We start from the raw sequence: 10,430 nt of genomic DNA, 5'->3' as shown, positions 1-10,430 counted from the left end.
GAGCCTTGTTTCTCTTGGTGTTTTGAATGTGTCTCCCTCAGTCTGGTACCTCAGTTCCAGGCTGGAGCATGGCAATAGAGCAGTTCTTTCCTTACCAGTGGTAATTCAGAGGAAATGCCTTCTGGGTGCTGAGGTTTGATCTGGGGATCTGGACACGGAGATGAGCTCCTTGTTTGGAAACGTGTTTGCTTCTGCAGACTCTGAGAGCCCAAAGCTGCCAAGCACAAGTTCCCTGCTTGTGTTTTTTTAACTCCTGGGATGTCCCACGGAAATCCTGCCCCTCTCCCACGAGAAGAGCTCCGCAGGCACAAATTTTGGGGGCAAACACCTACGTTCTGTTGACCTCTGTTACAGTCTGGAGCCTCGAACTTCGGCGAGAAGTTTTCCAGGGTGAAATTCTCTCCGTCGCTGACGCTGTTCGGTGGGAAACCCATGGAGGGCTGGATCGCCGTGACCATCAGCGGGCTGGTCACCGTGTCCCTCCTCAAGCCCAACGGGCAGGTGCTGACGGCCACCGAGAGCCTGTGCCGCCTCCGCTGCCGCGTGGCCTTGGCCGACGTTGCCTTCACGGGCGGGGGCAACATCGTGGTGGCCACGTCCGATGGCAGCAGCACGTCCCCCGTGCAGTTCTACAAGGTCTGTGTGAGCGTGGTGAACGAGAAGTGCAAGATTGACACCGAGATCCTGCCGTCCCTCTTCATGCGCTGCACCACGGACCCCGCGCGCAAGGACAAGTACCCGGCCATCACCCACCTGAAATTCCTGGCTCGGGACATGTCAGAGCAGGTGGGAAGCTGCTCTTTGCTCCACCTGGCCGTCCTCAGGGGTGACCAGCATGTCCTGCAATACCCTTGGCATTCCTAGTTGCCCTTCTGGGAAGTGCTGCTGGTGCAGCTGGAGTTAGGGACCTGACCATCACCTCCCATTGATTCCAACCTCTGCTTTTTGCTGGTGGAGCATGACCTGACTGGGAGCAGGACCCTGGAAATGGAGGGTGGGAATGACCAGGGCTGTGCCCTCTGCGTTGTAACGCTCATGTGGGGGGCTCTGTTCCGCAGGTGCTGCTTTGTGCTTCCAACCAAAACAACAGCATCGTGGAGTGCTGGTCCCTTAGGAAGGAGGGCCTGCCCGTCAACAACATCTTCCAGCAAATCTCTCCCGTGGGTGAGTGTCTGCACTGGGGACTCTTAAGAACAGGAGCTTGGTCTGAGGAAAAAAGCAGCACAGTTTCTCACATCCATTATCCCATATATGGGATTATTCAGAATCCCATGTTTATTTTCAGGTATTCTCAGTCCATTCTGTCTGTTTGCATCATAGGCAGCAACTTGCTGTTTCCAGGAAGGGCTTTGGTTGTTGCTTTCACTTCATAAAAGACATTTTATGTGTTTTGCTGCGCAGCCGCCCTTCCTGCTGCCAGTGGAGCAAAGCCTCCCAAAGGACCAGGATCGAGCAGCAGAGCTGGATTAATCCCCTGCCCAGGCTGCCTGGGCTCCACCTGATCTCAGATAGAACAGAATTAATCGGCACAGTTTGTTTGGTGAAATAGAAAGGATTATTGTATATAACGATCTTAATCACCCTCAGCAGAGCTTTCCATCAAGAGAGATTTAGCAAAACATGTTGTTTGTATAATTCAGTGAAAAAAATAGGGGAATACGAGGGAAATGTCCCGGAAATAGATGGGAAATACACCAGTGAGGTGGAATGAAGAGTCAGTGCCTGAGCTGTGATCCTGCTTGGTTGGGGAGCGTGGGCAGAAATGGGGGGAGGATTTTCTGATCTCGCTGGGACAAAAGTCTCACTCATCTGCTCATTTTCCCAAGTGGGAGACAAGCAGCCCATGATCCTGAAGTGGCGAATCCTATCTGCCACCAACGACCTGGACCGGGTGTCGGCCGTGGCGCTGCCAAAGCTGCCAATCTCCCTGACCAACACTGATCTGAAGGTGGCGAACGACACCAAGTTCTTCCCTGGATTGGGTAAGGAGTTCCTGTTGTCTTCCTCCTAAACATGTGGCTTTTGCCTGAAATTTCACCTTCTGAGCTGTAGCTGAAGTAAGAATGGGAGCAAAGCATATGGAATGCTGAAAGAAAACTTTCAAACGGGGCATCTTCCCTGCCATCCCGTTGTGTTTCCATGGGGAGAGGCCGTGAAATGCTGATGGCGGGGCTGTGAGTCCCCAGCCTTATGGCTTCTCCACGGGCTTCAGTGGTGGCCACTGCTTCAGGCTGTGCCAGGAGGAGCTGCTTGCTTAGCCTTGCTTGTCTCCTGTCCCCAGGCCTGGCCTTGGCTTTCCATGATGGCAGCGTCCACATCGTGCACCGGCTGTCCCTGCAGATGATGGCCGTGTTCTACGGCTCCTCCTCGCAGCGCCCCGCGGACGAGCCGACCCTCAAGCGCCCGCGCACTGCGGGGCCCCTGGTGCACTTCAAGGCCATGCAGCTCTCCTGGACATCGCTGGCCCTGGCTGGTGTGGACAGTCACGGGAAGGTTGGTGCTCTTTTATGGTGGGGTTATTTCTCACCCAGGCTCTCTGAGGGATGATGGGTTGCTCGGAAAACAGTGGGAATTCCAGCTGCGAGATCCATATTGGGAAGGGATGTACTCTGTCACTGCAGGAATTGTCACTAGGCCAGGAGTCAGCTGCATTAGGCCCCTTGCTGTGTTGTAGTTTCGTGGGATGATTTTAAGGCCGTTCCTGATGCCGGTTTTCCTTTGGTTCCTCCCTTCAGCTGAGCATGCTCCGCATCTCCCCCTCCATGGGCCACGTGCTGGACATGAACATGTCCCTGCGGCACTTGCTGTTCCTGTTGGAGTACTGCATGGTGACCGGCTACGACTGGTGGGACATCCTGCTCCACGTCCAGCCCAGCATGGTGCAGAACCTGGTGGAGAAGCTGCACGAGGAGTACATGCGCCAGAACGCGGCCCTGCAGCAGGTCAGTGGGTCGGAGCTCTGGGTTCACTCCCAGGGTGGGCACGGGGGGGCTCAGGGACTTGGAGGGGGGAGCAGCCAGTGCCAGTCCTCAGGACATGGGTGGCTCTGCCTGGCTGTGCTCTCTGAGTGCCCAACTCGGGCAGTGATGGAGCTGGGAAGAGCCTCCATGTCACCAGCGTTCAGTTTCACTGACATCAGCGGGTCTCTACCTGTTGGAAACTCAGGGTGAGATGGTGAAGTCTATTTTTGGCAGAATCTGGGAGCAGCAGCACGTGCCCAGCGCAGCGCTCACGTGCGCAGCGTGCACCGTTCCTGTCGCTCCTGTGGCAGAAAGGGAGAGCAGAGAATAAAGCAGAGCAGCAGCTTTAATGAGCTTATGCTAATTCTGCCTTTCCTTGTGCCTTTTGCTGCATTTCCCTGTCGCTCAGGTGCTCTCCACGCGCATCGTTGCCATGAAGGCGTCGCTGTGCAAGCTCTCCTCCAGCACCATCGCCCGTGTGTGTGACTACCACGCCAAGCTCTTCCTCATCGCCATCAGCTGCACCCTGAAGTCGCTGCTGCGCCCGCACTTCCTCAACACCCCTGACAAGAGCCCCGGGGACCGGCTCACCGAGATCTGCTCCAAGATCACGGATGTAGGTACTGACTGCTCACAGCATCCCTCGCTGCCTTCCCAAGGTTTGGGATTGGATCGTTCCCTACGGTGTCACAGTCTCATAGTAACTCCTGGGTTTGAGGAGGAGGAGAAGGGTGACCTCCGCAGGGAGGGTGTGAGGTTTGGATCCATCTTCCTGAGGCAGGCAGTGTCTTGCTTCTCTTCCAGACATTGACAAGGTGATGATTAACCTAAAGACGGAAGAGTTTGTCCTGGAGATGACGACACTGCAGTCCCTGCAGCAGCTCATCCAGTGGGTGGGGGATTTTGTGCTCTACTTGCTGGCCAGCCTTCCCAACCAGGTGAGACCTGGAGTGCCGGGAACACGCCGAGAGGACACAAACACCCATGGGCAGCGCTGGGGAGCTTTAGCCAGGGCACACAGGGCCACATGTCCCTGTCAGCATGAGCACTGGGGACGAGTAAGGAACAGCAGAATTAGAGAATGGCCCTTCCCATGCCTGTGTGGGGCTGGTGACACTTGGGGACACTCCTGTTGGAGCTCTGCAGAGGCGTCACCTTCAGGTCACCCTCTGCCATCCCCAGCAGCAGGTTCCGTAGGGTGTGTGCTGCTGGAAGCAGGAGCTGTCTGGATGCAGTGGGGTGTCTGGGGCCGGTGTGAGCCCCACCTGAGCCGGTGTGAGCCCCACCCATGCCACTGTCCCCCCGCAGGGCTCCCCGGTGCGCCCCGGGCACAGCTTCCTGCGCGACGGCGCGTCCCTCGGCATGTTCCGGGAGCTCATGGTGGTGATCCGCATCTGGGGGCTGCTGAAGCCCAGCTGCCTCCCTGTCTACACGGCAACCTCCGACACCCAGGACAGCATGTCCCTGCTCTTCCGGCTCCTGACCAAGCTCTGGCTGTGCTGTGAGTGTGGTCGGTTCCCTGAACTGTAATTCCTGCAATAGCGGGGTGGGACGTGACTCCGAGGGGGTCTGGCACATTCAGAAAGGGCAAGTGCAGCTGCCAAGGTTATTGTTTTCCAGGCTGAGTTGGCAGTGGAGGAGGAGGCTGCACGCAGCTCTCTGGAGCTCTGAAGGAGAAATGGAAAGGTCACACGGGTTCTTTCCTTCGTTTCCCACGCAGGTCGTGAGGAAAATCACATCACGGAGCCTGACGATGCCCTGATCGACGAGTGCTGCCTCCTGCCCAGCCAGCTGCTCATTCCCAACATTGACTGGCTGCCCATCAACGACGGCATCATCAGCAAGCTGCAGAACAAGCAGCTGGTCCGGCTGCAGTTTGGGAAGGCTCCCGGGCTCGTTGGCCACACTGTCTCTTCCCAGTTCGATGCCTTTGTCAGGTACAAGCCCCTGGAACAAGTCAGTGCCGTGGTGAGAAGGGGGCTTGGCAGCTCTGAGGTTTGGCTTATCTCTGTGCTGCTGGGACCCAAGAGCAGTTTGTCCTCTCTGCTGGAATCCGTTTCTCGGCTTGTGATGGGCTGGGAATTTTAAGTACTGAAAAGTGATAGCAAATGGGGGGAAAAAGCCCGTTAATTAATGTGATTAATTGTGTCATTGTGACTACGAATCTCATGGCACTGGGTGGGCAAGTGGGCCAGAGCGTCTGCCATGTTGGCCAGTGGGATGCAGCTCCCTGTCCTGGGAGCAGCTTGTGGAAAGTGACACTCTAGGAAGGTCCTGTTCTCCCTCCCCAGGGCCCCTGGACAGCCCAAAATTGACCACCTGAGGCGGCTGCACCTGGGTGCGTACCCAACAGAGGAATGCAAGTCCTGTACCAGGTAAGTGACACTTGGCAGTGGAGCTTGGGCAGGACTTGGACTCTCCTGTGCCCTTGAGGAGTTCTCCAAGGCTGGTTGTGGCTGTGGTTAAGGTGTCCTCAATCTGGGACACCCAGATCTTTGTCAGAGTGTGGCGTTGTTGCAGCCTGGCCCTGGGTTAAAAATCAAACAGGTCAGATCAGGCTCTTAAATTAATCTGACCTGGAGGAGACCCTACAGCAACTCCTGTATGTGATGCCCGGTTCTGTGGGTCTGGTCATTAAAGCACCTGTGTGGTCATAGCAGAGCTGGAGGGAGGAACCACCCCACTGTCCCTGCTCCCATTTTGGGGTCATCATTCCACCAGCCTTGCATTTCATGCTGTCCTACTCATCCACCCTCACGGGAGAGCCTGGATTTCAGGATAATGGCTCAGGGAACAAACATCCATCTAAGTCATGTGATTGAATTAGCTTTAATTACTGGTTTTAATAGAAAGCCTCTGTAGCAGATCATTTTTGTGAGATGACTGTCAGTTGTTTCATGGATAAACAGCAGCTGGGGCTGTTCCTTGCCAGGCTTCAGCTCCAGCAGAGCCCTCAGCGGGATCGTTGCTCGCTGGTTTCAGCTGGTTTTGGTGCTCACAAGTGGCACCTGCAGATGACAGGAGCTGGTTTCCCCCACGGATACCCAGATCCCTGTGTGATCCATGCAGCACCCCAGCAGTGCTGGCTCTCCACTGCCCCCCGGGCTGGCTGCACCCTTCATGTCCCCCCAGGTGTGGCTGTGTCACCATGCTGAAGTCGCCCAACAAGGTGACAGCAGTGAAGCAGTGGGAGCAGCGCTGGATCAAGAACTGCCTGTGTGGGGGGCTGTGGAGGAAGATGCCCCTCAGCTACTCCTGAGCCCTTCCCGGGGTGCAGTGGGGGCCATGAGCTGCACGGGGCTCCCTTCACAGAGGTTTTGGGACAAGGGAGTGGCAGCTCCTCTCCCTCATGCTGGGAAAGCTGCTGCTGCTTGTCCTTGGTTCAGCTGTGCTGAAAAAGAGAGCTGAGGGAGCTCTGCCTCTTTTAGCAGGGAAGAGCTGGAAAGGAATGCCTGAGGTTTCCCCATCGTTTGGGGCCCAGGAGGGGAGAGCCTGGCTGTGTTTCGGGGCTGTGCCAGCGGAGCAGCCACGTCCTGGCAGCTGCCCTGGCTTGGGCAGAGTGGTGATGGGGTGGCTGGTGAGGAACAAAGTCCCAGCTGAGGGGAGCACACCTGGTACCTCCCATCCATCCTGTGCCTCCGGCTGCTTGGGAAGTGCCACATGGGCTGGGCACTCCTGATCCCTCAGCAAACTTGCCCCTCTGACAGGAGTTGGCTCCTGAGTGCCCATCAGTGTTGGATGAGTGCTGCTGCCTGCAGAGAACTCTCCCTTTGCCTCTTGCTGTTGTAAATAAAAGTCCTCTGAATTTTGTACAGAACCGTGTGGTTTATGTCTGTGGTGTGACGTGGCCACCCAGCGTGGGGCCGGGGCAGTAGAGCCACGGGAGGGCTGCCAGAGCATCTGTCAGGAAAGGAACCACCATCGTTGGAAAAAGGGGAAGGGGAAATGGTTGTTTTCAAGGTTCGCCTTATGGACACTCGAGGAAAAAACATCAAATCCTTGGGGTTGTGTAAGCCTCCAGCTTCAGGCAGAGCTGGACACTTGAGCGTGCCAGAGGAGGAGCGTTTCTGGTGCAGCCAAAAGTCCTTTTGGGCTTTTGCTCTCTCTTGGCCCCCTCAGCTGCTGCTGGCCCGGCAGGAAAGCACAACCTCCTGGAGCCAGCGTGGCTGTGCCTGTGGAGCCCCAGCCCTCTGGGGGTGATCTGGGCCTGCTCCTCTCCCACGGCTCCTTCAGCTCTTAGGGAGGAGAGCCTGGAGCCTTGTGCTGCTGCATCCCAGCCAGCAATTCCAGGTCCCCACAGACCGTTTAAGAGAGGGAGTGAGCCAGTCTTAGTACATTCCTTTCCCTCTGGAACCGTGATTTCATTATTCTTGAGAGCTGGAGCTGGTGACAGAGAGTTCATCCCTTGACTCCAGCGAATGTTTCGCTGCACAGAGCTGTAAGAGCTGTACAGACCTCTCCCCCCTCGCTACTCTGCTGGTAATTAGGGACAATCGAATGGCTAATTAGGAAACTGCACCTTATTAAGGCTCTTTTCCCCTGTAAGTAAAACTCAAACCTGGCTCTCTGTGAGCTCTTTAGAGAACAGGTTTGGGGTTATTTAATGTTTGATTTGGAACAGGGAACAGCAGCACAGCAGGGGGATGGAGACAAATTCACGTCCCCCTTGTCCCCCTGCTGACCACGGAGCTCCTGGGATGGGACTGGAAGGGTCTGGCAGTGCCCCGGGCCGTGCTGCTGCCCTGATCCCATCACTTGTGCCTTGGCCCTGCTCCCTCCAGGATAGGGCAGTGGGAGAGCAGGGGCCTGGGGGTGACCAGGGTTGTGGTGGAAAGGTGGGGGCTCTGCCCTGCCCTGCCCCTCAGCTCCTGGGACAAGAGGGTCCCAGTGAGAATCCTGCTGGGTTCCAGCACCGATCCCACCATGAGAGCTGGAGCTGCCACTGCCATATCAGCAACAGGCAGATCCTGCTTTCCCAAATATTCACACAATGACCCTGCGGGAGGTCCCAGATCTGGATCCTATCGCGGCCACACTGCAGGATGCGTCCCCTGCTCCCACCCGAGGCCACACCTTCCCCAAGGGCTCAACCTCACCATGTCCCACCCCATGTCCAGGTGCCCCCGGGCAGGGGTTCCCACGCAGACCCGCCCAGCTCCCCCCATGCACCCCACTCCCCCAGCCCAGCAGCTCTGCAGGAATCATCATCACTTTATTGCAGCAGTCGCAGGCAGCATTTTGGGCACTTTCAGCAAAGCCTGTTGAGGGCTGTGACCCCCAATTCTCCCCCACCTGGGCCCTGCGCTTTGTGAGTGGGGGGCCAGGGACCCCCTTCCTTAGTTCCTCGCCAGTCCCCTGGCCCAGCCCTCCCTCCTGGCGTGGGGGGACGCTCCGGCAGCGGGGTGGGCAGCGGTGGGAGCCCCTGGCACGCAGCGGGGCGGCACTGTGGGTGCTCTGGCCGTGCTGGCAGCCGCAAGCCGTGGCATGGAGCAGGTCCCTGCGGTCCCCTCAGCGAGTGTCCCCCTCCTCGTCTGCAGAGGCCATGACGCTGTCGATCCAGGCCGCGTACGGGGCGATGCGGGTGTAGATGGCCGGTTTCTTGTAGTTGCCGCAGACCCGGGAGCCGGCCGTGACCACCCCCTCGGCCACCCCGTTGCAGACCAGAGGGCCACCGGAGTCTCCCTGCAGAACCAAAGCTCATCAGTATGGCCAAGGGCTTGCTGGACACCCCAGCCCATCTCCCACTCCTCATTCCTGCCTCCAGGCTCCTGTGCTCTGCTCTGCAGTGGCCAGCACAGGGCCTCCTCACCCCAGGGATGTTGTCCCCTCCTGCTCCGCAGCCCCTCCCCTCTCCCAGGCTCTGGGCATTGTCCCCTCTTGCTCCCTCCCAGCTCTCCAGGGGTCCGGCGGTGCTTCCGTGGTGGGTGTGTGGTACCTTGCAGGTGTCCATCCTGCGGGAGTCGGTGCACATCATGTTCTTGGTGATGGTGCCGTCGTGCCGCGTGCGGTGGTTGCAGACGTCGCGGCTGATCACCGGCCGCTCCACCTGGTGCAGCTTGTCCGGCCGGCGGCCACTGTGGTCGATGGGGCCCCATCCGGCCACCTCGCACCCCGTTTCGGCCGCCACATCCCTGTCCTCCCGCTGGAAGGGCAGCACCCGCACGTCCGCGTTCAGCTCCGCTTTCTCCTCCAGCTGCCACAGATCCAGCGGGGACCCAGGTCACAGGGGCAGCAGGGCACAGTGAGCCCAGCCCTGACACCGGTACCACCCCGGCCTCAGCCACACTCAGGGCTTCGCCTCCCGAATGAAGCCCCAGGATGCAGCCAGAGACCAGAGCTGGAGCTATGAGGAAGATGGAGGCATTTGGACACAGCTCAGAGGTCTTTGGTGGGGGAAGCAGGGATGGTCCCATGGGACAAGGGAGGGATGGACAAGGCAACCAGGCCCAGCCTGACCATGAGGATTTCCTCTGGCCAGTCAGTGACCCTGCAGGGTCCCAAGGGGCAGTGGGATTTGCAGGAACGGGGCTGTGCCTGGTGGGGAGGAGGGTCCCATCAGCTGCCAGCCCACCTGGAGGAGAAGAAGGTCATCCTTGTTGTTGTGGATGTTGCTGCCAGGGTGGGGGAACTGGGCGCGCACTTGGTACAGGCGTTTGTGGGGCTCCGGTTCCGTCAGTGAGTGGGCACCCAGCAGCACCTGGAAGAGTTTGCCATCCCTAGAAGAGAGTCAGAGTGTGGGACAAACAGCTGGGGGTATCACTGCACCCAGCCATGGAAATGGGGTGCTGTGGGGGATTGGAGAGCCCCCCAGGGAGCTCCAAGAGGTCCTGCAGCCCCTGCCCAGTCCTCCCTGCAGGTGGGAGCTCAGTCCCGTGCTTTGACACCGGGGTTGAGGCTATGGAGTGGGATTTGGCCTGAGTCCAGCAGCCCCCCCAGCCATGCACTGACCCCCACACACACTCACGTCTCCTCGGTGCAGTGGGCAGCGCTCAGCACCCACTGCTCAGCGATGAGGAAGCCCCCACAGACGTGCTGCCCGTCCATCTGCAGCGAGGCCATGTATGGCTTCAGGTGGGGCTTGGCTACGGAGCCCCTCAGGATCCGTCCCCTGGGCTGCCCTGCAGGAGAGAGGCTGGGTCAGCTGAGGGGCACGGGGTGTCCTTTGGTCCCTTCCCAGGATCCCTGGACCCCTCCTTGTGGGCTGCACCAGCACCTGGCTGCAGGTGGAGGCAGGAACTGGGGAGCTGGGCAGGAACCCCCGCGCTGGGCACGCCGCTGCCCTGGGGTGCAGGGGGTACACTCACCATGCACTGGGACCCAGAGCAGCAGCAGCAGCCCGAGGACGAGGACGGGAGCAGGACTCGGCCCCATGGCTGCAGAGCCCGGCGATGCCTCTGCCCGGCTGCGGGGTGTGCAGGAGTTTTGGGGAGCGCGCAGGGGCTGCGGGGTGGGCGCTGCTCACCCGGGGCT

At 58.8% G+C, this 10,430-nt stretch overlaps 2 protein-coding genes across 2 annotated transcripts in view; one reads left to right on the top strand and one right to left on the bottom strand.

Annotated features, from left to right (window-relative positions):
* The window catches only part of MED16 (mediator complex subunit 16), a 7,985-nt gene extending 1,208 nt beyond the window's left edge, over positions 1–6,777 (top strand). Inside the window, exons 4-14 of the mRNA XM_008641034.2 lie at positions 355–786; positions 1,059–1,164; positions 1,827–1,982; positions 2,282–2,493; positions 2,736–2,942; positions 3,370–3,580; positions 3,765–3,898; positions 4,269–4,461; positions 4,681–4,897; positions 5,252–5,335; positions 6,093–6,777. Coding sequence (XP_008639256.1) covers positions 355–786; positions 1,059–1,164; positions 1,827–1,982; positions 2,282–2,493; positions 2,736–2,942; positions 3,370–3,580; positions 3,765–3,898; positions 4,269–4,461; positions 4,681–4,897; positions 5,252–5,335; positions 6,093–6,219 — 2,079 coding nt within the window. The 3' untranslated portion in view covers positions 6,220–6,777. The remainder of the gene's footprint in view (positions 1–354; positions 787–1,058; positions 1,165–1,826; positions 1,983–2,281; positions 2,494–2,735; positions 2,943–3,369; positions 3,581–3,764; positions 3,899–4,268; positions 4,462–4,680; positions 4,898–5,251; positions 5,336–6,092) is intronic.
* Positions 6,778–8,151: 1,374 nt separating this feature from the next.
* Positions 8,152–10,424, bottom strand: CFD (complement factor D). The gene is made up of 5 exons (XM_017743881.1): positions 10,265–10,424; positions 9,925–10,078; positions 9,532–9,676; positions 8,896–9,153; positions 8,152–8,642 (listed from the first exon to the last, which is right to left on the bottom strand). The coding sequence occupies exons 1-5, from the start codon at positions 10,329–10,331 to the stop codon at positions 8,469–8,471; spliced, it is 798 nt and encodes a 265-aa protein (XP_017599370.1). The 5' UTR covers positions 10,332–10,424; the 3' UTR covers positions 8,152–8,468.
* Between the last annotated feature and the right edge of the window lie 6 nt (positions 10,425–10,430).

Source organism: Corvus brachyrhynchos, unplaced genomic scaffold (genome assembly GCF_000691975.1).
Source record: "Corvus brachyrhynchos isolate BGI_N302 unplaced genomic scaffold, ASM69197v1 scaffold219, whole genome shotgun sequence".
NCBI lineage: Eukaryota > Metazoa > Chordata > Aves > Passeriformes > Corvidae > Corvus > Corvus brachyrhynchos.
This window is presented reverse-complemented; position numbering and strand designations above follow the sequence as displayed.

What these genes read in the sequence shown, in the direction of transcription:
- CFD (XM_017743881.1), bottom strand. Translation starts at nt 10,331, where the DNA reads ATGGGGCCGAGTCCTGCTCCCGTCCTCGTCCTCGGGCTGCTGCTGCTG. An exon ending in ATGACCTTCTTCTCCTCCAG is followed by an intron (nt 9,154 to 9,531) that starts GTGGGCTGGCAG and finishes GATCTGTGGCAG; the next exon opens with CTGGAGGAGAAAGCGGAGCT. An exon ending in GCAGGATGGACACCTGCAAG is followed by an intron (nt 8,643 to 8,895) that starts GTACCACACACC and finishes TTGGTTCTGCAG; the next exon opens with GGAGACTCCGGTGGCCCTCT.